General features: G+C 55.0%; 4 protein-coding genes across 7 annotated transcripts; 3 read left to right on the forward strand and 1 right to left on the reverse strand.

Annotated features, from left to right (window-relative positions):
- Positions 1-914: 914 nt before the first annotated feature.
- Positions 915-4296, forward strand: LOC136361207 (acrosin-like). 2 transcript variants are annotated; one of them, XM_066318960.1, is made up of 5 exons: positions 915-1087; positions 1268-1510; positions 1671-1930; positions 2316-2461; positions 3688-4296. In XM_066318960.1, exons 1-5 carry the CDS (start codon positions 1017-1019, stop codon positions 4120-4122), a joined length of 1155 nt encoding a protein of 384 aa, XP_066175057.1. In that variant the 5' UTR covers positions 915-1016; the 3' UTR covers positions 4123-4296. The 2 variants fall into 2 exon arrangements, with proteins under 2 accessions (XP_066175057.1, XP_066175056.1); XM_066318959.1 differs by lacking the exon at positions 915-1087 and having other exon boundaries at positions 1105-1510; positions 2328-2461.
- Positions 4297-5114: 818 nt separating this feature from the next.
- LOC136361209 (rab-like protein 2A) lies at positions 5115-9578 on the reverse strand. Of its 2 annotated transcripts, XM_066318964.1 has the most exons (8): positions 9366-9578; positions 9227-9256; positions 9031-9110; positions 7682-7761; positions 6863-6974; positions 6149-6246; positions 5829-5912; positions 5115-5545 (listed from the first exon to the last, which is right to left on the reverse strand). In XM_066318964.1, exons 1-8 carry the CDS (start codon positions 9503-9505, stop codon positions 5465-5467), a joined length of 705 nt encoding a protein of 234 aa, XP_066175061.1. In that variant the 5' UTR covers positions 9506-9578; the 3' UTR covers positions 5115-5464. The 2 variants fall into 2 exon arrangements, with proteins under 2 accessions (XP_066175061.1, XP_066175060.1); XM_066318963.1 differs by lacking the exon at positions 9366-9578 and having other exon boundaries at positions 9031-9330.
- Positions 9579-9653: 75 nt separating this feature from the next.
- Positions 9654-12304, forward strand: NME6 (NME/NM23 nucleoside diphosphate kinase 6). Of its 2 annotated transcripts, none has more exons than XM_066318966.1 (6): positions 9654-9751; positions 9866-9968; positions 10047-10086; positions 10448-10608; positions 10828-11004; positions 12076-12304. In XM_066318966.1, the coding sequence occupies exons 1-5, from the start codon at positions 9668-9670 to the stop codon at positions 10992-10994; spliced, it is 555 nt and encodes a 184-aa protein (XP_066175063.1). In that variant the 5' UTR covers positions 9654-9667; the 3' UTR covers positions 10995-11004; positions 12076-12304. The 2 variants fall into 2 exon arrangements, with proteins under 2 accessions (XP_066175063.1, XP_066175062.1); XM_066318965.1 differs by having other exon boundaries at positions 10828-10891.
- A 12131-nt stretch (positions 12305-24435) lies between these two features.
- On the forward strand, positions 24436-25728 carry LOC136361212 (olfactory receptor 5V1-like). The gene has a single exon (XM_066318969.1). The coding sequence runs from the start codon at positions 24608-24610 to the stop codon at positions 25544-25546; it is 939 nt and encodes a 312-aa protein (XP_066175066.1). The 5' UTR covers positions 24436-24607; the 3' UTR covers positions 25547-25728.

Below are 25728 nucleotides of genomic sequence, written 5' to 3' on the forward strand. Positions count from 1 at the left end.
CCTGTCCCTATGTGCTTAAAAATGAGCTGGTGAGGAAGAAGTGATTGTCCCCCTGAACTTGGCACTGGTGAGGCCACACCTCAAGTCCTGTGTCCAGGGCTCATCCCATAGCATGGGCAGCAGGGGATTCTCTTGGATTGTGTTGTGTGAGGGAGATCAGGTGTGCTGACCGCCTTCCATCCAGAGGGTAGCAACTGTATCTTCCCCTATAATTTCATAATGTTTCTTCCTACCCTCACCCATCCTCCCATAAAATACCTCAAGAAATTACGGAGGAAAAAATAGAAACTTCCATTTCTTGAGGTATTTAATCAAAGTCAGATGCCTTTATGAAATGGATTTAAATAAACCTATGTAAAAGGCAGATGTATGTGAACTGGCAGAGAACTGCTGTTTTACAGCAAGGATGACCACATTTAAAATGTTCAATCAGGGTGGGAAGAAGGGCACGACAGGCTGAGTTATGGCTGGTCAGCCTGGAGAACAGAAGGTTCCAGGGAGACTTTGGCGTGCCCCTTCCAGTACTTAGGGGGGGCTTAGAAAAAGGCTGGAGGGGTACTTAGGACAAGAGCATGTAGTGATAGGACACAAGAAAAATGGCCTTCAGCTGAAGGTGGGCAGATTACATTAGGTGTTAGGAAGGAATTTATGACTGTGAGGGTGGGCAGGCCCTGGCACAGGGTGCTCAGAGCAGCTGTGGTTGCCCCTGGATCCCTGGCAGTGTCCAAGGCCAGGCTGGACACTGGGGCTGGGAGCAGCCTGGGACAGTGGAAGGTGTCCCTGCCCATGAGAGGGATGGCACTGGGTGGTCATTAAAGTCCCTGCCACCCAGACCATTCCATGTCTCTATGACTCTGCTGCCCCTCCCTGCCATGCCCAGCAGACAGAACAGCCCCTCTGTGACAGCGGCCCTGGGCCGGGGCACTGTGAGCACCACGAAGGCTGTGGGTGCTGTGCTGGTGGCTGCACTGGAGGTGAGACCCCGGTTCTGGCTGCTGCCACCTGCACTGGCACCGATGGCTTTTCTGTGGGTGCTTGTCCTGCTGGCCCTGGCCTGGCCCGTGGGGGGCACCTGGGACAGTTGCAGGTGAGTGGCCACAGGGGCTGGGAGAGAGCTGGAGGAACACTTGGGAACTTCCCTGGCAGAATTGGAAGGACAGATGCACCTCGGGGGTCTTTGGCCCTGCTGCCACTCGGCACCAGGTGGGACCTTCAGCCTGAGCAGCAGCAGTCACCAAGCAGGACAGTGATGGCTTTGTGCTTCCAGAGGGACCTGCGGGCTCCGGCCCATGGCTTCTGACCACAGCTCTGCAGTTCTTGGCTACGACTCCATGGCTTCTCCTGTTGACACATCTCGTGCTGTGGGTGGCACCGGGGTCCAGCCAGGGGCCTGGCCTGGCATTGTCAGCATCCAGGCCACCTGGCAGAATGGCACGTGGCACATGTGTGCCGGTGTCCTCCTCAGCTCCCAGTGGGTCCTCACGGTCGCACACTGCTTCGCCAGGGCCAGGTAGGACACAGCAGGGACAGAGATGTCCCCAGAGCACGGGCAGGTGCCCAGGTCACAGCACCACTTGCCACTTCCCTCTCTGCCTTGGGAAGCAGAAGGCCGGGAGATGTTGGAGCTCGTGGCTCTGCTCCTGTCACCCCTCTCTCCATCTGCTCCACAGGGACGTCTCCGAGTGGGAGGTGGTTATGGGGGCCACAGATCTGACTCAGCTGGGCCCCGAGGCTGAGGTGAGACACATCCAGAGGCTCCTGGTGCACCAGCACTACGTGCCTGCCACGGCGAGGAATGACATCGCCCTGCTGGAGCTGGACCAGCCCGTGGAGTGCAGCGACTACATCCAGCTGGGCTGTGTGCCCGACGCCTCGCTCAGGGTCTCGGAGCTGAAATCCTGCTACATCGCCGGCTGGAACTTTCGTAAAGGTGAGTTCCCCAACAGCGTGTGCGCTCCCAGGGCGAGCTGGGCACCCCGGGGACACGGACTGGCCGCAGCCAGAGTCCGCCTGCAGGACGCCAGCGGGGCCGGGGCTCGGAGCAGCCCGGGCTGCGGGAAGGAGTCCCCGCCGAGACGGGGCGTGGAACGGGATGAGCTGCAAGGTCCCTTCCCAGCCAAACGATTCCTGCCGGCCCCGCGAAGCCTCTGCAGAGATGGGTCTGGCTCCTCCTCCAGGCCCACAGCAGGGACACGGCTGGACAATATCGCTCCGTGGGGAAGGGGCTGAGCCGGGCCCCGGGAAGGGGCTGAGCCCCAGGGAGGGGAGGGGATGGGTACTGAGCTGCTGGAGGCTCATTCCCCCCGTGCCCGCAGCTCAGGGAACAGGCATGGTGCTGCAGGAAGCCAAGGTCCACCTCATGGACACGGAGCTCTGCAACAGCAGCCCGTGGTACGCAGGGGCCGTCCATGCTGACAACCTGTGTGCTGGCTACCCACAGGGAAGCATCGACACCTGCCAGGTAGGAGCCCCCACACACAGCCTAGCCCTGTCCTCCCCTCCCCATCCCACCCGCAGGTCCCTGTCCTATGACCCCTTGCCCCCAAGGCCTGGTCCTGCCCACAAAGCCCATCCAGTACCCCCAGCAAAGTGTGGATGTGACCCCGGAACATCTGTCCTCTGCACATCTGGGACCCATGTGCTGAGATGGGAGAGCTCCCGACCTGCTCCCAGCCGAGGGCCTGGAGGCTCCGGCCGCTGAGCAGAGCCTTCCCGAGCCGGGAATGCGGAGCTGGCAGGGGCTGGGAGAGATGAGCCAGAGCCGGGGCTGGGAGAGAGGAGCCAGAGCTGGGGCTGGGAGAGAGGAGCCAGAGCTGGGGCTGGGAGAGAGGAGCCAGAGCTGGGGCTGGGAGAGAGGAGCCAGAGCTGGGGCTGGGAGAGAGGAGCCAGCGCCGGGCTGGGAGAGAGGAGCCAGAGCTGGGGCTGGGAGAGAGGAGCCAGAGCTGGGGCTGGAAGAGAGGAGCCAGAGCTGGGGCTGGGAGAGAGGAGCCAGAGCCAGGCTGGGAGAGAGGAGCCAGAGCTGGGGCTGGGAGAGAGGAGCCAGAGCTGGGGCTGGGAGAGAGGAGCCAGAGGTGGGCTGGGAGAGAGGAGCCAGAGCTGGGGCTGGGAGAGAGGAGCCAGCGCCGGGCTGGGAGAGAGGAGCCAGAGCTGGGCTGGGAGAGAGGAGCCAGAGCCGGGCTGGGAGAGAGGAGCCAGAGCTGGGGCTGGGAGAGAGGAGCCAGAGCTGGGGCTGGGAGAGAGGAGCCAGAGCTGGGGCTGGGAGAGAGGAGCCAGAGCTGGGGCTGGGAGAGAGGAGCCAGAGCTGGGGCTGGGAGAGAGGAGCCAGAGCTGGGGCTGGGAGAGAGGAGCCAGAGCTGGGGCTGGGAGAGAGGAGCCAGAGCTGGGGCTGGGAGAGAGGAGCCAGAGCTGGGGCTAGGAGAGAGGAGCCAGAGCTGGGGCTGGGAGAGAGGAGCCAGTGCCGGGCTGGGAGAGAGGAGCCGGAGCTGGGGCTGGGAGAGAGGAGCCAGAGCTGGGGCTGGGAGAGAGGAGCCAGAGCCGGGCTGGGAGAGAGGAGCCAGAGCTGGGGCTGGGAGAGAGGAGCCAGAGGTGGGCTAGGAGAGAGGAGCCAGAGGTGGGCTAGGAGAGAGGAGCCAGCCCCGGGGCTAGCAGCAGCCCTCCACAGCCCCTGAACCCTCTCTCCTGGCACAGGGGGACAGTGGGCATCCCCTCGTCTGCAAGGACAATGGAGCCGACTACTACTGGCTGGTGGGAATGAACAGCTGGGGAAGAGGCTGTGACAGAGCCAGGCACCCCGGGATCTACACCTCCACTCAGCACTTCTACAACTGGATCCTGCTCCAGACGGGCCTGAGCCCAGCAGAAAGAGCTGGTCCAGCCCCGGAGCCAGTCGTCACCTTGGCCCCTGAGCGGCATGTGAAACCAGAGGAACCAGAGGAACAAGAGGAAACAGAGGAAACAGAGGAAACAGAGGAACAAATCAACTTGACCCCTGAGTACAGCCGGAGACCAGCAGTGACATCCTCGGGCACATCACTGCCCATGGCATTCCCACAGCAGATCCTGGTGCAATTCTGGAATCTGCTGCAGGAGTTCCTGCAGTTTATGAAGGACAAAAAAGCTTGAGCAGCAGCAGGATGAGCAGGATCCAGGGCTGCAGTGGACCATGGCATTTCCTGCTGGGCCAAAGGTAGCCTTGGGGCCAGAGGCTTCTGTGTCCTGCCCATGCTGCTCTGCTACAGCCACACCGATGCTGATGTGACTGAGGTGTTGAAGTAAAGTTTCTGTGTTCACTATTAATTGTGTTTTCAGCCCTGCTCAGTGCACCCACAGGCTCGGAGAGTCCCTGCTCTGTCTGTCCATCTGCTGTGCTCTTCACATTCATTCTTCAGCCTGGAGAGGGCTCCAGGGAAACCTTAGTGCCCCTTCCAGTGCCTGAAGCAAGTTATTATAATGGAGGAGAGTGGGTTTTTGCATCGGCAGGTCATGATAGTACAAGGAGTAATGGTTTAAATCTAGAGGAAGGGAGATTTGGATGAGTTGTTGAGAAGTTGTTATTCAGGGGGTAGTGAGGCCCTGGCATAGTGTGCCCAGGGAAGGTGTCTCTGCCCCTGGATCCCTGGAAGTGTCCAAGGTGAGGCTGCACAGTACTTGGAGCAACCTGAGATAGTGGAAGGTGTCCTTGCCCATGGCAGGGGCTGGAATGAGATGATCTTTAAGGTCCCTTTCAAATCAAACCATTCCATGATTCTGTGACTGTCTAAGTAAGTGTGTGTGTATCCAGCTGTCTGGAATGCACCATCTTGTGCACACACACACAGAGACAAGAGCAATGGCCACATCCAACAAGCTGGGACAGAACCAGCCCACGGGTGTGAGCCCATGTGTGTCAGTCATATGGACCTGGAAAGAGAAACCTCCTGTGCTCAGCAGCCCATAGGACCTGGCTATTGTGAGGCAGAACAGGGATGGGAGCCCAGGGATGTTGCAGCAGAGGTCATGGGTGGACTGAGGCAGCACCGGCTCAGCTGGGAGAAGGCAGGGCTGGCCCATAGCCTTATACCACCTGGGACCTGCCTCCTTACAGCAGCAGTGCAGGGAGGAAGACGTCTCACAGCTTAGTAAAAAATATCCTTTAGTGTTTGCTTTCTGCAGCAGGTACCACTAGAGCATCTGAGCAGGATCCTTCCTGCAGGTCCAAGATGACTCACTTCTAGCCAGCTCTGTCCTAAAGGAGCAGTAGGAATGAGTGACCATCCATGTGGGATCACGTGGATTCTCCCATCCCTCCCCTGAGCGAAATGTGCAGCAATGAGGGCCAGGCCAATGAAGATCCTGCCCAGGTAGGCTCCCATAAGAGGGGAAGATGCCCAGCTGCCCATCGCCACAGCTCTAGGACACGAGAAACATCACTGTCCTCTGTGCAGGCCCCAGAAGTCCAGAGCCAAGGAAAAACCAGGCTCGGGGTCTAGGCAGATGAGGGCTCCTCTTCAGTGCAGCTCTTCCCTATATCCGACAAATCCTCGCTTGTCTTCTGCAAGTCAAAGCTCTGGAAAGGAGCAGGATAAGGAACTGCTGAGAAATGACAGGGACTGCAACAACTGTATGTGCTGTGGCTCTTTTAGACTCTGCCTAGGGCAGTGAGAGCTCTTGTGATGGTTCCCACTTCCCCCTTCCTAGCCCAGATGAGAGCAGCACACAAAGACCCCAGGATCACCAGCAAAGGGCAAAGCTTCCCACGCTGTAGGTTCCCCCCTTTGCCACAGGAGAAAAAGGGCAGAACTGCTCATCTGACAGGACTCAGGACGGGGCAGGGACAAAGCCTTCCCTACCTCCAGCTCCCGCAGGACCTCGTCCATGAAGTCTCCCGAGTGCTGTTTGTAAGCCACGGCCAGTCTGATGGCGTCATTGAAGAGCTGTGGGGAAGGACAGGATGGGGCACGTGGGCATTGGGTTTCTGTAGCAGATGGAGACTGTTCCCACATCCCAAGGGGAAAAAACCTCTCTGCAGCTCTCCATAGCTACCAGCCTCTCACATGGAGCTGAAATGATGGACTGTTTCCTGCTCTCTGTGCCCACAGCAGCCCCTGTGCCCCTGGGCTGCCAAGGGGCCTCATGGACACCAAGTCCAGCAGTCAAACACCAATCTCACCTTCACCACGTTGGTGCCATCGGCAGCAGACACGAAGTAAAAGGGCAAACTGAACTTCCGGGCAAAATTGAAGCTTTTCTGGGTCACCTTCATATCCGCTGAGGCAGACAAAGAGACGTGGTCAGTCAGAAATGGCAGGAGGTTCAGAAGGAGGGTGTCTTCTGTGTGACATGTCAGCCCCTGCTGCCCCAGACAAGCTACGGCCCAGTGACAGCAATCACAAATGGCTGGCTGGCATTCCCCATGAGAGGGAACCTCCCAGCCTTCTGCAGAGCCAGGTGAGCAGTTTTGTCAGCTGGTGCATTGAGACACTTCAGCACAGAGGAGTCTGTGCAGGCTGAAGGAGCAGCACCAAGGCCATCCTGGACTGGTCCAGGGAAGCCACAGAACAGCTTTTGCTTCCTTTTGCTGCCATTTTTGACTAGGTGCTACTCCAATCACTTTTGGGTTCTTGATGGATAGAATGAGCAGTATAGTAAGGGCAGAACTGGAAGAACAACACTTGAATAAAACTAAAATGGACCAAATTTGCACTTTTAATTGCTGGTGACAGACAAGCACCTGCAAGACAGCAGCTGAGGCCAGCAGAGGACCCAGCCCTGGCAGACTGAGGAAATCCTCTGGACCCAACAGACAAGGGACATTTGCTCTCAGTCAGGACAGGAGCAAACCCCACCATGACCCTGGCAAGCTGGGAGCAGAAGGAACACTCACCATCAATCTTGTTGGCCACTACAATGCATGGAATCTCTGGGCGGAATTCCCTCAGCTCCTTGTACCAGCTGTTTAGGTTCTTGTAGGTGACCTTCCGCTGCACATCAAACACCTTCCAAGAGAGAACCACCTATCCCTGGGCCAGCCCAGCACAGCTCTGACTGACCCAGGACAGTTCTGACTAATCTGTGGGCCCAACCCAGGACAGCTCCCACCAACACAAGGACAGAACCCAGAATGCTCCCAGGAAGACAAGACAAAGCGAACCGGGCGTTATTAGAAAGGGTTGAAAGAGCAAATATCCTCAAGCCCAGACAGCAGGAAACAGCCCCTTGATGTCCTTTACTCTGTCATGGTGTCTTGTGCAAGTCCCTGCCACACACACAGGAGCTGGGAACAGTTTGTGCTAAGCAGGATCAGATGTGGCCTCCTCTGTTCTGACAACTAAACCATCAATGAAAATTACTGGGCCTCTCAGGTGGGGAGGAACAATGGAAAGTGAGAGCGACAGGACAATCCAGGAGATCTGAATAGGTGAGGAGCCAACGAAACAGAGAACAGGGGCAAACTTGAGGACATTGAGAAGACAGCTGAGGCAGGGGAGACAGGAAAGACAGGAGAGACAGACCAGAGCTAACCAGGTCCATCTACAGGGGGTTTATCTGGTGAGAGAAGAAAGAACAATCTAGGAAAGTTTTTTAAACCACTGGAAGAGACGAGGAACACATGGCAGTGTAACCATAAAAGCAACACAAAGGCCAAGTGTCACTGAGACAATTCTGAGCCCAAATCCCGCGGGTCCCAGTTGAGACCCCTCACCATGATGCAGGCGTGGGCCTGGTGGTAGTAGGAGGCGTGCATGCTCCGGAACCGCTCCTGGCCCGCCGTGTCCCAGAAGTCTGTAATGCAAAAACAGCTCAGAATGACACAACTCACTGAGCTCTGCTTTTCTCACAACTTACACCCAGGAGGCAAAGCCCAGCCCACCTGCTCAAGGACTCAAACTGCGTTTCACCTCACCAATCTGAAACACTCCAGGGTTAAGAAATTGTACCAAACTCAGACCTTTCTTATGAGCTCAGCTGTGGGCTGTGCTGGCACTGACGATCAACAAAGGAAAAGGCACCAGTACACGAGTTGTACGGGACAGCAGGACCAAGACAGGTAGAAGTGCAAAGAGCAGTAGCAATGTCTGGCACTTTGTCACTAGAGAGCACAACGGGAAACTACCTAAAACTCCAGAAACTGTTGGACACTGCTGATTTCTGACCCAGTGATGGTCAGGCGGGGCTCTGCTGTGGGAAATGCTCCAGCTCCTCTCACAGATACCTGACTCCACTCTCCCAGGGGCAGAGAAGTGCTGAAGGTAAGTCAGCCAGAGGCAAACAGGTTCCATGTACATCAGATATCATGGGGCAAACCTCGACACCACCAGGGTGCCTTTTGCTGTTGGTGCAGCTCAGGTGGAGATCCCTCACCTCTCACTGGGTTTGTAGGCTCACATCTGAGTCTGGTTTGCTGTATAAATTGGCACAGCTCCTTCAGTTAAGCACCTCACTGTAGTCACACCTCTTGTCAGCTGGACCCAAGCATGGTGCTGTACCCAAAGCCAAATGAGCCAGTTTCCTTAGGGATTCCTTTGTGCTGATACTGTGCTTGACTGGACTCTGTCAGATCTGCTGGACAGTGACTTTCTGAAACTACCCAAATACAGACAGGTCCCCATCAGACCACATTCAAAGTCCATGCCACAACAAAGATGTTGAACAGCATCAACCCCAATCTCAATGAGCCATGACCAGTGACTCCATGTGGTCATCCAAACCATTCTTTATCATCCATCCATCCATCCATCCATCCATCCAGCCAGCCAGCCAGCCAGCCAGCCAGCCATCCATGCATCCATCCTGTCTCTCCAGCTCAGAGCCCAGGGCATCGTAGGGACAGTGCCCTACACGTTGCCAAACCCAGGGGGATGATGGAAGTCCCTTTCCCCATTCACCAGTGCTACAGCCCTGTCACAGAAGGGCACCAGACTTGTCACGATGTTGCTGTCTATCAAAGCCCGTAACTAAGACCTAGACCGAGGGCATCTCCAGTTGTTCCCTCTGCCATGGCGCGGCCTGTCCCCGGGAACACTCCATGCCCCTCTGGCTGGCGCCACTCACCCACGCGGACCTCCTGCTCGCCCACGCGGGCGCGGTGCTGGTACAGCGTCAGGGCGAACGTGGAGACCTGCTGGGGGCGGCTGCGGCGCGTTAAGGAGCCGACGGAGAGGCGCAGACCCCGCTCCCACCGGGCCGGGCCGACACCGCCTCCCGCCGTGCCTGCACCGCTCCCCCGCTCCCTCGCTGCCAAGGATACAAGCCATCGAGCAGGAACCGCTCCAGGAGCCTGCGGAGAGAGCACGTGCCGCCGTGAGCCCGCGGGACCCGCCGCCGCCCCGCCGCCCGTCCCCATGGGACCCCCGCCCGAACCCGCGGGGCCCCCGCGCCCCACGCACTTGGACTTGCCCACGGCGCTGTCGCCCAGGCAGATGATCTTCACCGTCTCCTCAGCGCCGGCCGCGGCCTCACCCCGGGCCCCATCCGGGGCTTCCTCCCGGGCCCCGTCCCGGCCCCGCTCCTCCGCCGCCGTCGCCATGGCAGCGCCTGCGCGTCCCGGCTGCCGCGCGACGCGTCCGGGCCCCGCCCATCCCGGCCCCGCCCATCCCGGCCCCGCCCATCCCGGCCCCGCCCATCCCGGCCCCGCCCATCCCGGCCCCGCCCATCCCGGCCCCGCCCTGCCCCGCCGTCCCTGCCGGCCATGGCCCTGGCGGCTCCGCGCCGCCTGCAGCTGACGCTGGCGCTGCTCAAGCCGGACGCGGTGGCCCATCCGCTCGTGCGCGAGGTGAGGGCCGGGCCGGGCCGGGCAGGGCCGGGCCGGGCAGGGCCAGTCCAGGCCGGGCACCGCACAGCAGGCCTCGCCACGACCCGGCCCCCCCAGCGCCGCCTCTTCCCGCAGGCCGTGCACGCCGCCATCCTCCGTCACCGGTTCGTCATTGTCCGCGCCAAGGAGCTGCGGTGCGGCCCGGAGCAGAGCCGCCGCTTCTACCGGGAGCACGCAGGTACGAGAGGGGCGCAGGGGCTGCCGGAGCGGGATGCTGACTCGGGCCGGTGCCGACTCGGTCCATGTCTCTCCGCAGGGCGTTTCTTCTACCAGCGGCTGGTGGAGTTCATGGCCAGGTACCTACCGCGGGTGTGCGGGGAAGCCCCGCGCTGCAGGGGACCCGTGTGTGGAGGGGCTCGCTGGGATCTGCAGAGGTGGGAGGCTCTGGCCGCGGGGAGGATCGTAGCCTACTGTGACAGCAGTGATACCTGGTGGGTGGCACCCCCGAAGGTGGCTGGAGTGGGTCACCACTGCCAACGCGGGGCTTCGGCGCCGTGGTAGGACCGTGCTCCTCCCCGTGGCCTGGCAGGGCAGGCGTGCCTGCCCAGCGTGGCAGCCCATGGCAGCTGTATTGTACAGGTTTGTAAGGACGAATAACCTGTTTGTAACAAGTTCTCCGTAATCTTTTCTCCTGCTGTTTCTGGGCCCTTGCCGCAGTGGCCCCATGTGGGCTTACATCCTGGCCCACGAGAATGCTGTCCCTCTCTGGAGATCCCTGATGGGACCCACTAAAGTGTTCCGAGCCCGACACAGTGACCCAGACTCCATTCGAGGTGCCTACGGCCTCACGGACACCAGGAACACAACCCATGGCTCAGGTAGGCCTGGCGTTCTTGGATGGTTCTGGGGGAGGCAGGAATGATGGTGCTTCGTCTGCCTTTGCTTTAGTTCTGAGGCTCCAAGTGAACAATTTGTTCCCTTCTGCAGACCTCACGCACACCTGGCCAACTGCAGCCAAGCCAGGTGCCTTCGGAGTCCAGCACGTGTTTGTGGTGGCAGACTGGCATCTCTCATCGCCTTTCCCTCTCTTTTGACAGACTCACCTGCCTCAGCCAGCAGAGAAATTGCCTTTTTCTTCCCCGAGTTCGATGAGCAGCGCTGGTACGAGCAGGACGAACCGCAGCTGCGGCGCGGGCAGCTGTTCTACAGCGCCGAGGAGCGCGTGCACCGCGTGCTCAGGGAACAGCAGGCAGAGGGGACCTGAGCTACCCCTGGTAGGGTTTGGTTGGCAGCACCTGTGAGCACTCTCCTGGGGCACCAGACAAAGAGTTGTGTTCTGTTTCAGGGAGCGTGGCAGAGGGAATGCCTCATGCACATTGTGCTGCCTGAGATTAGGTTGTGCCACCTGGGATCAGATTATTGGTGTGACAGGCAGATGCTGGGGTACTGTAGGAAGAATTTCCCCAGCAGTGCTCATGCTGACAAGAGTCTGGCCATGCAGCTCACTGGCCTCCTGAGTTTGTTTGGGTGTGAACAGGGCACGTGAGTTGGTCAAGGGCCAGGTGAAGGATGGGTTGCTTCTTCCAGATGGGATTGGCCTGGGTTTGCTGATGGGAAGCCTTAAGTTCTCTCCGCTGGCTGTTCCCACAGTGCCTTAAGGAGAAAAGAAGGAAAAAGAGCATGAATAAAGGCATTAGTAGGACAACATGAACTGTTCTGCCCTTGCTCACCTACAAATGGGCTGGAAAATAAGGAGCTTTGCCAATAGCAAAGTGAGACCACTTGGAGCTCTCAGTGTCCAGGGTCTGACTGGGCGTCATGTCAGTTCCATGTCCTTGGGAAATGGGATGGACAAGGCCATTGAATTACCCAGATATGTGATGGAATGATGACAGGGCAGTGCACGAGGGAGGTACAAAGCCAGGTCCTGGCAGGCTGATTTGTGTTTCTCTCTGTGATGCCATGTGAGATGTATTCCTGGACAGGCTTTCAGTCCATTAATGCTGTCTCTCTATGGCCTCCTTACAGTGCTGCCATTTTAGTTACAGTGCCTTGTTGTACTGAGGGAATTTCCTTTGGGCAGTCCAAATGCCCAGGCTGGGGAAGGTGTGCTGTGCTGTGCTTGGGACAGGAAAGCTGAGCTGAGATTCACCAGTGCCCTGGTACGTCACAGAGCCAAGGCAGGGACTCTTCAGGTGCTTCCAGAATTCTGTGAGGTGTTGAGGAGTGACTGACAGTGGTCTGTGGTAGAAAGCACTTCCCAGAGCTGCCATGGTGAAACTCAGTCCGTGTTTGTGTTCCCTTCTCCTCCTGTCTGGGATCAAATGGTCATTGTTCTGTTCCAGGTACAGATCCAGGGATCTGCAGGACATCACTGCTGATCCTGTCCTCAGCAGTGTCCAGAGTGCATCTGCTCAGGATCCTGTGTGCCTTCACATAGGTCTGAGAGCTGCTGTCCCCAGTGCTGTTGATACTTTACTGATATTTTGTCAGTTGTTTTATTGATTCCCAGAGGTTCTGCTCAGATTTGTGTGATTTTCTTGTAACTATTAAACTTTAGTATTTTTGACCTTTCTTCTTTTATGTTGCACTTTTCTTTTTGGATATTCCTTGGGAATTCTGATAATTCCTGGCTCACACTTGCCATTTTTGAAGTTTTGCTGTTTTTTCATGCTCACTTGGAATAGTTACATTTGGGAAAAGGGCCCCTTTGAGCATTGCCAGTGCAGAGAACTCTGACAGCAGGATTGTCACAGAGTGACACCACCTCACAGCCACCGTGATTCTGGTATCTGTTGTGTGTCACCTTGACATTGCCCTGGCCCTGAGGCTGTACCTGAGCACAGGTGCTCAGACTGGGCAGCCTATTGCCCCAAACAGAGAATTTATTGTGGGAATCTGTTCAGCAAACTATCAGAGGCCTGAGGTTGAAACACCTGGTGTTTGATGCAGGAGACAGTGTCAACACTGATTTTTGATCTCCAAGGAAGTCTTATGGAACGTCGCAGGTAACTCTGCTTTGAGGGCTCTTATCAAAGTAGGTTTGTTTTGTTTGGGGTTTTTATTTTTCCATTTTCTTTTTCCCTTCCTTTTAAATACCCAGTAAGTGATTTTTTGCATTTCCAGTGATGCTTGCCCCATTCGTGGCAGTTTCCTGGGCTGAGCTGGATGGGCCTGGAGCAGCCTGGTGTAGTGGGTGACATCCCTGTTTATGGCAGGGGTGTGGAGCTGAATGAGCTTTATGGTCTCTCCCAGCCCAAGCTACTCCATGCTGATAGGTGTGTGTTACAGCAATAAATCAGTCTCCCAGTTTGTCTCCAACCAAGACAATGTGGCACCTCAGTACAGTTGTGAAGGGCAGTTTGACATGCCCTTTTGTCTTGGAAGCTGCAGGTCCCTGGCCCACCCATGGGGTGGGTGCACAGGGGAATGGGAGTCTCTGCATGGGGCTGGTCACAGCTGTGTTCCTGCAGCAGGTTCTGCCCCGGGTGCTGCTGCAAAAGCACTGCCTGGGGCACCAGCCACAGCCCAGGCACCTGCAGAGACATTCAGGTGTGGAGCTGGGCCAGGGCGTTTCACAGGGACTGTGAGTTTTGGGTCTAAACTTCATCTGCTCCTGGAAGAATTGAGCAGGTTTGTGTCAGCACTGGAGGGGATGACACGGCTTGGCCTGGGACAAAGGGAAGGAAAGGCTTCAGAGAGAAATCAGTGCTGATCCCAGCCCAGGCCTGGCCTCGGTCCCTGCCACCACAGGCAGAACCCTCTCAGCTTGATGAATTTCACTTGATTAACTGCTGTAACACAAACTTCTAGTTACTGATTAACGTACTGAGGAAACCCCAAGGCAATGATTAAAGAAACATCTGGGGAAACGCCTTTCCTCTGCTTTCCCAGGTTCAGTCCAGCATCTTTTGTCCCTTTGTTCCCTGCAGGTTCTGCCCAGTCTTTCCCAGTCCCAGGGGGAGGTGGCACAGCACAAGGAGTTGGGGTTGGGCTTTGCTTTTCTACTTGGTGTTTCTTCCTCTTTCCTTCTTGTTTACTCACTCATGGCACTCATGGTGTTTACTCACCCATAGGCTTCAGTCCCTCAGGTGTGAACCTGCTCTGCCATGGTCCCTCCCTGGGCTGTCCCTTCAGGGACAAATGGGCCAATGGGAATTTCGTGCTTTGTGGAGGAAAACACCACGTCCTGCACCTGGGCAGGGATGCTTCCATTTGCCAACACTCACGTGGGAGACCAGAGAAGTACCTGGAGGTCCTGATGGGCCATAAGTCAACCCTGAGTCAGCAATGCACTTCCCTGGTCTGAGAGCGTCCTCAGGGCCGGGAGCCAGAGCACTTGCCCACAGGTGAGGGAGACCCCATCCCCTCCCTGGGGCACAGGTAACACAGGTAACACAGGCCACATGTGCAGCACTGGCACCAGTTCCAGGCTCCCCAGTGCAAGACAGCCTGGTCAGAACTGGAGTCCAGCGTGGATTGATTGGGACATCTTACCTGACAGGTAAGGAGAGCCTGAGGGCTGGGGCTGCTCAGACTTAGGAGCTCAGTGGGCTTTATCAATGGGTAGAAATCCCAGGTGCGAGCAGTGAAGGGAACCTCAGGTGTCCCAGGAATGAACAGAAGGCAATGGAAACAAACTGAAATACTGGCAATTTCACTGAGACATAAAACCCCCTATTTTATTATTTTTATACTCCAAGGGTGATAAAATAGGGTGAGGAGCCCCTTTGCCAAGGCAGGCCTTTGGGTTCAATACCCTTCAGAGATCCTTTCTGTGCTCCTGGGCCACAGGTGTGGAGCCTGGGTGTTGCTGCAGTGGCAGGGGCTGCACAGGGCCCACGTGGGCACCTGGGCAGCAGGTCAGGCCTCTCCTTCCTCCAGCAGGGCTGTAGTTTGTACCAGCCCCACCTGGGGGTGCTCCATTGCTGTTCAGTATTTCCCTCTCTGCAGCTGATCTGCCCTTTTCCCAACGGCCTGTATCCTGCTTTTCCCAGGTCTGGAGATGAGGAAAAATGGGTACAATGGAAATAAAGACAAATTTACCTCTTCCGTGCTGACTGCACTTGTTTCTGCTAAAGCTGCATCTCACTGTACAGACCTAGAGACAAGGGTGTTACAGGTGGCCAAAGATTTTGTGGATTTGATCCTGTATCAGGCTGTGGATTTTCACATGGAAGAGACACGGAGTCTGGGAAAGCAGCCACAGAATCAAATTCCAGGCAAACAGAAGTGATGGTGTTCAGAGAAGGCTGTGCCAGAGAGATCAAATCCATCCCCACACTAAAAGTACCAAGGAATTAGCAGTCATCTCAGATTTGGGGGTCACAACCCTGTTGTCCACAGTTTTCCTACAGAGCTGCTGTACAAAGTAGGAGGAACAAGGAGTGAGAGAAACACCAAACTGCAGGAAAAAAACAGGTAGGGATGGTTTTCTCCCTAGTACAGAAAATGAATGCTCCCCTCCTCATGTCCCAGACAGGCCAAACATGAGCTGGATCCGGACTCTGACCAGATGTAACTTTGAGTTTGATGTGGTGACACAGACCAGGAAAACCCTGTGACATTCCATACTCCTGTCTACATAGACAGCCATCCACATTGGCTCCTCCTCACCTGCGTCCAGACAGCCACATCTGAGTGATACAGTATCCAAAGCCCTGGCAGACTCCAGGAAGAACCCGTTTTCATCTCCCTGTCAGATCCTGATCCCAGTTATCAACATGTCTGGGACTTGATTGGCCACTCTATTCACACATGACTATTGAGTCATTTTTAGCCAGATTTCCTCATTAATGCTCCCCTACCTTCCAAAATGCTCCAGATAAACAAAACACAGTTCTGTATCTCCCAGAACACCCAGGGAAAATTAAAAGGCATAAGTTGTGTGAAGCTGCTGCTGCTGGACCTGAATATTTAAATTTAACGTGGGGCTGGGTTGATTCTTTCCAGAGAACAGGTGTTCTGTGGAAACTCTTTAGAAATCCATCCCTTCCCTGAGTGCAAGGAGAGTTCTGGAAGCAATGGGAGGGATGAGTTATGGCAACAGCACTGTTGGAGGGTCTGTGCAATCCTGGAACAGGTCCTGCATGAAGCAGCAGCCATGGTTCAGTATTTCCTTGGATACCAGCTCCCTGCACAGAGACAACAGGCAGCAGAACTTCAGGCATTGGACAGAAGGAGAACAACATAAAAACTACAGATGTGAGGTTGTGGCAGCATCGTGCATCACAAAAATAAGCTGAACCAGCATTCAGATAATGGACTTTGTTATTTTGCAATACAAAGTTTGGAGGTCAAAAGAAGCAACTGAAAATCTTTGTGGGAGAGAAGAATAAGCCTGAGGCAAGGCCCAGGCCTCTGGTTTCAGCTTGGTCTGTATCCACAGATGAGGGATGGGAAAGGGGCAGCAACGAGAGAAAAACGAGATATATTGTGTTAAATTAAACCTTTGAAAGTTACAAACCAGGGGTGACTCAGCATAGCACCAAGAGGCACCAGAATGACGCAAGTTATGTATGAGGTATGCACTAGTGTAATAACTGCTCCTACCTACTGTGGGATATAGCTGGTGTGGCTGGAGCAGAGCAAGAATTTGGGCAGTAGGTACAACCTGGACTGCAAACAGGCCTGGAATCTCAACATTGTATTTTTTGTTGCAAAACCAGATGTTTTCAAAATGCTTCCTGTTACCAAAATATTTCTCAGAGCCTGTCAAAGCACTGGCCAATTACTTACTGTTTTCTCATTTTATTTTGCTTCAACAGTTTCACGTGTGTGTCCTGTCCACAGACATTTCAAAGGTGGTAGGTCTCTGCCGATTTGGGCCTTCTCGCTCCAGGTGCCTCTAGGATACGACTGATTCCAGCAGATGTAAATAAAGTGGCCGCCTTGAACTTTTACCAGCCCAGAACTTTTAACAGCCCACTGTGGGCCTTGTTTACAGGTTCATAAACATGCCAGGTGAGCAGGTGAAGTGCTCTGGGCTTTTGTAATTGGCACTGGAGCTCCTGTGACCTGCTCCCCACAGACAGGACTCTGTCGGGAATGGGACCAAGTGGGCAAACTGGGAACACAGGGACTTCTCTCCCCAACTTCAGCCTCCTAGTGGAAGTGCACTAATTGGCCTCAGGGGCAGAGTTGGTGCCCACAGCTGAATGAGAAACTTCAGAGCTGGCTTGGTGCAGCTGGGGACAGAGCTATGGGAAGAAGGAGACAGGCAGCAGGAGACAACTGCCCAGGAAGGACCATGAGCAACCACAAGGCAAAACTTCTGCTCAGTGGTGACAGGAGACACTTTCCTTGGTGCTTTCTGAGCACAAGCTGCCCAGGAAGAGCCAGTGGCCCCAGGGCTGGTGCTGGGACCACATTTTCCTTTTCCAGGCTGCTGCAGGTGTTGGCCTTCCCCAGACCGTGCTGGGCAAGGGTGTCCTGAGGTGACTTTATGATGTTTGTATCCCCAATCATCTGGTCTCTCTGTGTTGGATATGTGTTGGGGTGATGCCCTGGGGTAAGAGGCCACTCACTTCATGTTTTGTGAGTGCAGTGCTTGAGTGTCTGCAAACATCAGCACACTACAAACACATGTAAATCCAGTCGGCTTTGGCTGGTTTATGGTTAGACCATAAAACTGCAACCCTTCTTGCCCAGTCTTCTTAAACACAAGTGTAAATGACACTGGATAAAAGCTTGAAACGGTACAATTTTCTTCAGACAAAAATCTCCTTGTAAAGTGTTGGGAGAGGACTCTGGCAGGAACTTCTGACCTCTCCCACAAGATTTAGCATGAGGCTGTTGTCCTGTCTTGGACAGGTCAAAGTGGAAATGCCGAATTTAGCTTTCTCCTTGCCTGGTTCCAGTAACAGGTGGCCCTGACAATTTAGCTAAAAATAATTTGAAAAATCCTGAAGGAAGTCCTTCTCCTGAGGAAATCACTGGGAGAAACCCCTGAAATACTATTCTTGGAAAAGGTGATGAGAGTTTCATTCCAGCATCAGACTTGTGCTGCTAAGCAGGGGCTGCTGGTCCAAGCCATGCTTTGGGCAGGCCCTGGTAGCAGAGGTGGCTTAGGCTGTGAGTGTGCTATCTGTGGCCAGGTGAGTGCTGAGAATCTCCAAGGTCAGAGTCTAGAGCCTCTGAGGTCTTTATCCAGTGCCCAAGGAGTTTTTCTCTGAGATCCAGAGAGGATGTTCTGTGTTCCAGCTTGTCCCAGCTGCCTCTCTGCTCACTATGCAGTTGTGAGGAGGGTCTGGACCTATCATCTCTCCCCCAAAACATGAGGAAACTGCAGACCATGGTCAGGGCCCCTTTTTCCTTGCTCCAACAACAGTGGGACTTATGAGAAAATCCTGCAGAAGAGTGCCCATGGAGAGTTTTAAAAACTGGTGCTAGAATCATGGATTCTCAGACTGATTTGAGTTGGAAGGGACCTTAAAGTTCATCCAGTTCCACCCCTTGCCACCAGCAGGGACACCTTCCATTAGCCCAGGTCACTTTAGGCCCCATTCAGCCTGGTCTTGGACACTGCCAGGGATGGGGAAGCCCAACCTGAGAAGAAAAGGAGAACACAAGAGCACAAGCTCTAGGTTGTATGAAATCTGTTGGAACTGCTGTCTGGGTGCCACTTGCAGGACAGAACAGTTTTAGTGCCCTCAGAACTGCATCTGAGGCAGCCAAAACCACTGAGGGAAAAAATCTGAGCATGAAACTGTTGCAGCCTCAGGGAGAATCATGGCTCTTATCAACTCACTGAGCTCCTGAGCCAGGTGTGGCTGCAGGGATCCTGTGCCCAGAGGCTGCCTGGGCAGCAGCACGGAGAGCAGGGGTGAGGGCGAGGAGGGCACTCAGTGGCCACATGTCACACCAGCAGCAATGTCAGGGAAGGCAGCACCTGCTGCCTTTCCTGGCAAGGAAGGCACCTGCCCGGGCCACCAGGTTCAGAGGAAAGTGTGAACAGGTCACACTCTACCTAGAGGGCAGGGACAAGTGGAGTGTCACCAGTATCTCAGCATGTGTCCTGTGGAACATCCTCATCAGTTGTAGGAAAAAGCTAATAGAGTGCTCTCCTGTCAGGGTTGTGGGTGACACAAGTCAATGGGACCAGTCCTCCAGGTCCAGAAGGACACGGGCAGACTGGGAAATGGAGCCAGAAGGAACTGGTAAAATTCAACAAAGGCAAATGACAGGTCTTGCATCCAGTGCTCCCTGAAAAAAACCACACCAACAATCTCAGGAGAGGTCAGTGAAGACCCCCCAAAAAGGCAAGGGCTGGGGCCCCATGCTGAGAGCAGGGGCTGGAAGTGCTGGGTGGATTCTGCCCACAGGACAAATGGCTTTGGGGACACCAAGTAGCTGTTTGTTTGCCAATACCTATAGGGAAGTTATCCCAAAACCAGTGCCACACTCATCACAGTGGGACGTGGAGGGAGGAGGAGGGGCAGCAGGCAAAATCCAGACAAAATCTACCATTTTCTTGTCCCCATCCTCAAAGGAAGCATTTGTGCCCATGTGGAGATCAGGACCAGCTGGCAGTGCTGCTGCAAGGAGCTGTGATACAAGTGATGGTGGTTTCTGCTGGAGAAAGAATCCTTGAGTAGGAAGGTGCATCCCTCAAAACAACCAGGGAAACAGGACTGGGAGAAGTGTTACTCACTCCCAGAAGTGTAACTCTTGGTGTTACAACAGTGCACTTGGTTTTGGGAGGTGAAACACATGCTTGGACAAGGTAAGTTTAGAGTCTGATTTTCAGAAGTGACAAGTATTTATAGGACCTGGGCCCAATCCTGAAGGCTGCACCCCCAATTTGAGGTATTTGGTTTAAAACCCAACTTTTCACAAGTTCATGGAGATTTGATTTACTGCTGGACACCACTGGACAGGTTTGATATCCATTAGGAAACCAGAGGGGGACACAAACTGTGATTTTTTATTTTTTTTTTTTATCCTAAAGGCTGTTCTGAAGACTTGGACTACCAGAAGTGAAGTTTCTGGCATCCAGGGAGATTTCAGTATATTTTAATATTTGTGCCAAGTGCTGATGGTCTCAGAAAAGTCCCTTTTCAAATATCAAAGTGGGAGGTGGTTTCTCCAAGTGCTGTCAGCATGTGCCTTCCCTAAAACTTTGGGAGAGTGGCCAGATTGTATTGGAATGCCACGGCATCAAGTTTCTGTGTGAACCAAGGAAATGCTCACCATTACCACAAGAAAAAGGTGTAATTTTGTAAACTCAAAGCAAATGAGTGAAAGATTCCCATTATCGTGGCCCCTCTGCCCTGCCAGCTCAGCTGCCCTGCCTGAGAGCTGCTCGAAAAAGGCAGAGCCCAGAGTCACTGTTCCACGTACACACAGACACAGATTTACAGCTACACACACACACACAGGGCCACAGTCACAGCTGCTCTTTTTTGCCACTTGCTGCTTATCTTTTTCAGCCCCAGACACCCTCTGACCTGCATTTCCCCTCAATGAGGCCGCCACTCCCTTGGTATCTGCGCTGGATTTCCACACAGGGTGTTCATCCCCATCTAGGGTTGTAGCCTACACTTTCCCTACTTCTCAGAAGGTGTTACTGTTCAGCCTCTCATCTCCCGACATTCCAGATCCAGAACTTATGCTTGGACCATCTCCTGCTGCCCTGTCATCAAGAACTGAAGCTGCAAGGACACCGCAGTGAAGCAATACTGCTTCCCTGCTGCAGAAACATCACGGTGCTGTCTCGACCTCCAGATTCCCTCCCCGTGGCAGTCCTCGTTTCCTGGGGTTCCCACTTTACATTTCTATGTGGCAGTACATGGTGACTCCAGCTAAATTTATTCCTTCTATCAGGAATAGCTCCAGCAGACCGTGTTGACCCAGCTTGAGCCAGAGCCATTTCACTGCTGAGCCTTTCAAACATGCTGGGCACTGCTTGGTGCCTTCTGTGTCCAGCCAGTGTCACTGCCAGGGCTCAGATTCACCTGCCCAAGTCCTCTCCCAGGCTTCTGGACCACATCATCTCCTCCACAGAGCTGTGCACTGGGCTGAGTGGGCATGGTCAGCATAGGTGGTGAGAGCACAGGGAGTGTAGGTGCCACACAGTTGGTCAGGCACCTCATGCTGTGACCCTACAGCTGTGGTGCTGCCAGTTTGGTCAAAGGCCAGGCCCCATCACTGCTCCTCTCTGCTGACAATGGCAGGTGCAGGCACCTCACAGCCCTGCAATAGGTAAAATGGGGCTGTAGGGATTTGGGGCCCAGGAACTGCAGCTCCCAGCCCCTCAGCAGCCTCCTCCCATGCCCAGGTGCTGCAGATGAGGTGCCTAAGAGCTGCAAGGCTGGAGCAGAATCCAGCACTGGTCTGCATCTGTCACAGCCCAGAGCAAGGCAGAAAGTCAATGTGGGTCCTGTGTCAGAAGGGCTTGGTCCCATGGGCTCAGATCCCAGTGGTGGAGGCTGCTGGGTGCTGCTCCTCGCTCCTGTCACTGAACAGGAGCCACCTGTGAAAGCCTCTCCCCAGGGCCCCTGCAGGGTTAAAAGCTTCTGCTGCACTTACAGCACTGAGGACTCATGGGCTTCTCGTCATGCAGGTAAGACAAACCACACAGCAGCTGGGGACAGCTTACTAAGGACTAGGTGCCATCCAGTCTCTGCTCTTGGCTGTGGAGGTGAGGAGGGGTGAGAGGGCAGGGCTTCACCAGGTCCTGTCATGCACTGCTGGGGGGGAACCTGGTGCTGCCCCCAGGGCTCCCGGGGGTCTGGGCAGGCTGTGGCTGCTGCTGCCACCTCCAATAGAGGAACGCAGCCCTTTCCAAGAGAAATGAATCCCGTGTTGTTATTTGCTCCCTCAGTTCAGCCGTTCCCTCACACAGAGCCTTGGCTGTGCCCCAAGGCTCAGGAACCCCACCTCCCAGGGCTGAATGTCCCAGGCTACCTGCTCTGCTCACCTGAGTACAGACGCAGTGTCTTGGTGAGGAGAACCACATCCTCCTGCAGGAGCAACTTCCCTGTGTGGGTACAGAGCACATACGTGCTCCTGCACGAGCAGAGCTGGGTCTCTGGCTGGCTCATATGTCACTGTCACAAGGGTCCCTGCCATCTCCTGAGGGAAGGACAGGAACCTGACTGGCACTGGTGGTGTCTGTGTTCCCTCTCTGCTCCCCATCCATCCTTTCTAGCCTTGTCTGCCCGGGAAGAGATGTGTGTGTCTGCTCTGCTACCTGATAACACCTGCTCAGTCTGTAGGTACCATGAGAAATCACTTTCAGTGCAAGTGAGAGAGGGAGGAAAAGGGTCGAGCAAGGTGGAGGCCCTTTCCAGGCTCATTCCTGTGCCATCCAAGGGGGACAGGGAGATTCTTCTCCCATATCTTCCTATTCCTAGGTGCACAGGATGTCGGAAGACAAATGGATTAAATCTGGCGTCTCTGAAGTGTGGCTGTGTTTGCTGACTGCTGTATTGCTCCAGACCAGGGTGAAAGTCAGGGTCATTCCTCTGCACATTCCGGTAACTTGTCCACAGCCCTGGAGTTCCATGTCCGATCCAGCCTGGATTTGTCAGCATGAGGACCAGCTGAGCCCTCCAGCCCTTGCTGCCCCTCCTGCAGTGACATTACCATTCCCTGCATTCTGTGACACACAGGGTCACAGCTGTGCACCCATGGCCCCTGCAGGACTCAAGGTTCATTTCCTGCTGTGATGGGCTCACATCCCTCTTGCTCACCTGCTCTTTTTCCAGGTGTTGAGCCCCAGCTTGGAGCATGAACAGGTGACTAACCAGGTGCCCAACCTCCTACTATTGAATTTATTCATATTTTTATCATTCTGGTCCATGAACTCCCCTATTCCTCCTATGCAACAGGCAGTCCCCACCTTTGGCAGTGCCAGGTCCACCTGTCATCAGCAGTCTCCTGCCTGATGAACAGTAGGAGTAACATCCAGGCAGGTCCTGGACAGAGCATTCCCCTCTCACCCCACACAGCTGGGTACCCATGTCCTCACAAAACAGCTGCCTGAGTGCTGTGACAGCTCACACAGCCTGAATTTCCAGTGAACACAGGTCCACGTTCACGCCGTGTGGCACCGCAGCAGGGAGGCAGGAGGCAGTTCCCGGGGAGCTGCACCATGGGCTCCCCCAGCTTCACCCCAGGACCCTCGCCCAGCAGCACTGGGACAGGCAGGCTGGCGCTTCCTTCATCAAAATGTTCTTGGCTCAGGCTGGAGCTGGAGGAAGAGCAACGGTCTGAGATTTCCAGACCACTGTATGATACAGTCCTTGTGTCCCCGTCCAATATGTGCAGAATTAGTGATTTAAGAAACCCTAAAGTGTGCAGAATAAGTAGTTAAAGACTATGTTGATCTGTGTAACTACTTGAGAGCTTGCCCATGCAGAGGTTTCCCAGCCTGGCACATCCTGGATGGAGTGACAAGCTAGGATGTCACTATGCCAGGCAAGGAAAATCTCATCTTCTGACTGAACATTTTCCTCTCAAAGTTGTTTTCTTTTAATGTTGAAAAACTAGCAAGTGAAAGAGAAATTAATTAAAACTTAATTCTGCCTCTGCTTAGCAAACCCTGGTATTGCTCCCAGTGCACAGGGAGAAAATACTCTCAGTACAGAATGGTCTTCAGCTGGAGGACCTGAAAGTTACAAATGAAACAGAACTGACACTGGAGCAATTCCAACGGGAAAAAGGGCACAATTTTAACAGTGTTTAGGCAGTTTCCTGTGGTAAGCAGCTATAAGAAACAAACTCCCACTTAGAAGCAGTGAATTCTCCAGCACTTAATGTTATAAATGCATGACTGATGCACAGATACAGGCTTTGGGCAGGGAAATTAAAGCCAGATTAATGGGTCTAAAGCAAGGGAACCAACCTGAAACTTAATCAGATTGTTTAGTCTCCTGAACATGCATGACAATTGACTTCTGTTGCTGAGAGTACTTTTATCAAGAGGTATGCTTTATTTTTTCTTTCTTTCTTCTTTTTTGGGTCTTTGCCCACTGTATTTGCCAACTGAAGTACCTCGACCCCACCCATGGAGTCCATGACATGGGCAGGGTGGGCAGCAGCAGCCTTGGCTGCAAATGCCCAGCACATGCCACCTCCATCAGCCCTTGCCTGAAGTTCTGAACTGTAAATGCTTCCTCGTGCCTCCTCCATCTCTTGGACATGGTGATGACAGCTCCATGTGACACTGAGCAAAACCCTTGTGTTAGGGTGAAAATTGAAACAGAATGATGGAAAAAAGGTTGAGAGTTCCAGGCCAGGAAATCTCCAATGGTTTAAATTTTCCTGTGGCTCAAAAAACCCTATGTGATGAGTTGCTCTTTGTTGGAACCTGTACCTTTGTAACTGGACTCCCTGCTTTGTGAGATATGGTTATTACAGAGCAGGAAACAGGATAAAGAAAAAACTATTTTTTAGCTTGTGCAGGGTGACGCTGTATCCCCAGCCCAGGGCTAGGGAAGAGCAAGCTTGGTGGATGTAGCATGTAGGGAATACTGTCACCTGTCCAGGGACAGGGAAATATTTACCCACCATAAATATATGCAGGAGGGGGAGAGACATGCTTGCAACAGTCATCAGGACTAGGGGCTGGGTAGGCAAAGAACTCCGAGACGTGTGGGTGGCTGCTCCCTGCTCTTGGATTTTTCTGAGTGCTTCTTCTGCACTCAGGTACCCAACACTGGATGGCAGCTCTTTGGACTCCACAATTCCAGTGTCTGTGAAATCTGAACTCGGGAAACTTTCAGCCACTGCGGAGATGAGATCAGAGCCACGCCACTAGTGACCCCCTTGCCTCACGGGGGGCTGTGCTCCGGTCCCCTGGCTCAAAGTTCCCCCCTGCTCCTCAGCGCTCACTTCTGCCCAAAGACTGGCCCAGCTTGCCCCACGGCAGGTATGAACCAGACCCAGGTGACGGAGTTTGTGCTCCTGAGCTTTCTCCACGGCCGGCCCTTCCTCTTTGCTCTTTTCCTGGCCGTTTACCTGGCCACGCTGCTGGGCAACTCGGCGATACTCTCCCTCGTGTCCCTGGATCCCCATCTCCACAGCCCCATGTACTTCTTCCTCAGCCACCTGTCCTGCCTAGACCTTTGCTACTCCTCGGTGACGGTGCCCAAGATCCTGGCAAACGCTCTGCGCCCACAGGCCACCATCTCCTACGGCGGGTGCCTGGCCCAGATGTTCTTCCTGATGTGGTGCGCGGGGGCCGAGTGCGCGCTGCTGGCCCTCATGGCCTACGACCGCTACGCCGCCGTGTGCCGGCCGCTGCACTACGCCCAGGCCCTGGGCCGCAGCTCCTGCGCCGCGGCTGCAGCCGGCTGCTGGCTCTGGGGGCTGCTGGACTCGGCTGTGCACACCCTCCTGGCGGCCCGGCTCTCCTTCCGCGGGGCTGCCCGGCTCCAGCACGTCTTCTGCGACGTGCCGCCGCTGCTGGCGGCCACCTGCAGCAACACCCGCCCCAACGAGCTGGCCCTCCACGTCTCCAGCATCTTTGTGGGACTCAGCCCCTTCCTGATTGTCGTGATCTCCTACCTTTGCATCCTGGCCACCGTCCTCGGGATGCCACTGGCCACTAGCCGGCGCAAGGCCTTCTCCACTTGCTCCGCACACCTGCTGGTGGTCACGCTGTACTTTGTGACTGCCAATCTGAACTACAACCGGCCCAGCTCGGGCTACCCGCCGGCAGCCAACATCCTGGTCTCCGTGTTGTTCTGCATCGTCACCCCCATGCTCAACCCCCTCATCTACAGCCTGCGCAACCGGGAGGTTCGGGCGGCCCTGCGGAAGGTTGTGCGGGTGGGTGCCGCACCAGGCTCCCCGGGCAACAATGCCTGAGCAGTGCCAGGGCTGCCACAGGCTGCCAGCGCAGCGCTGGCACTGCACTGTCCATCCGCGGGACATCTGTGACAGCACAGCAAGCCCGGGGCTCCCAGCCCAAGCACACGGCACACTGGCATCACTCGTCTCACCCTCAGCACATCACTGATAGCAGAAGGGCAAAATAAAGTCAGGAACAA

The sequence above is a fragment of the Sylvia atricapilla genome, chromosome 5, assembly GCF_009819655.1.
Source record: "Sylvia atricapilla isolate bSylAtr1 chromosome 5, bSylAtr1.pri, whole genome shotgun sequence".
NCBI classification, from domain to species: domain Eukaryota; kingdom Metazoa; phylum Chordata; class Aves; order Passeriformes; family Sylviidae; genus Sylvia; species Sylvia atricapilla.

Bases quoted from the DNA above. Each gene is read 5' to 3' on its own strand.
- LOC136361207 (XM_066318960.1), top strand. From the start codon at position 1,017: ATGGCTTTTCTGTGGGTGCTTGTCCTGCTGGCCCTGGCCTGGCCCGTG. The intron at 1,931-2,315 runs GTGAGTTCCCCA...CCGTGCCCGCAG, and splicing joins CGGCTGGAACTTTCGTAAAG to CTCAGGGAACAGGCATGGTG. The intron at 2,462-3,687 runs GTAGGAGCCCCC...CTCCTGGCACAG, and splicing joins GAAGCATCGACACCTGCCAG to GGGGACAGTGGGCATCCCCT.
- LOC136361209 (XM_066318963.1), bottom strand. From the start codon at position 9,322: ATGGGGACGGGCGGCGGGGCGGCGGCGGGTCCCGCGGGCTCACGGCGG. The intron at 6,975-7,681 runs GTGAGGGGTCTC...CTCTCTTGGAAG, and splicing joins AGGCCCACGCCTGCATCATG to GTGTTTGATGTGCAGCGGAA. The intron at 6,247-6,862 runs GTGAGTGTTCCT...TGTCTGCCTCAG, and splicing joins AGTGGCCAACAAGATTGATG to CGGATATGAAGGTGACCCAG.
- NME6 (XM_066318965.1), top strand. From the start codon at position 9,668: ATGGCCCTGGCGGCTCCGCGCCGCCTGCAGCTGACGCTGGCGCTGCTC. The intron at 9,752-9,865 runs GTGAGGGCCGGG...CTCTTCCCGCAG, and splicing joins CCCATCCGCTCGTGCGCGAG to GCCGTGCACGCCGCCATCCT. The intron at 10,087-10,447 runs GTACCTACCGCG...CCCTTGCCGCAG, and splicing joins CTGGTGGAGTTCATGGCCAG to TGGCCCCATGTGGGCTTACA.
- LOC136361212 (XM_066318969.1), top strand. From the start codon at position 24,608: ATGAACCAGACCCAGGTGACGGAGTTTGTGCTCCTGAGCTTTCTCCAC.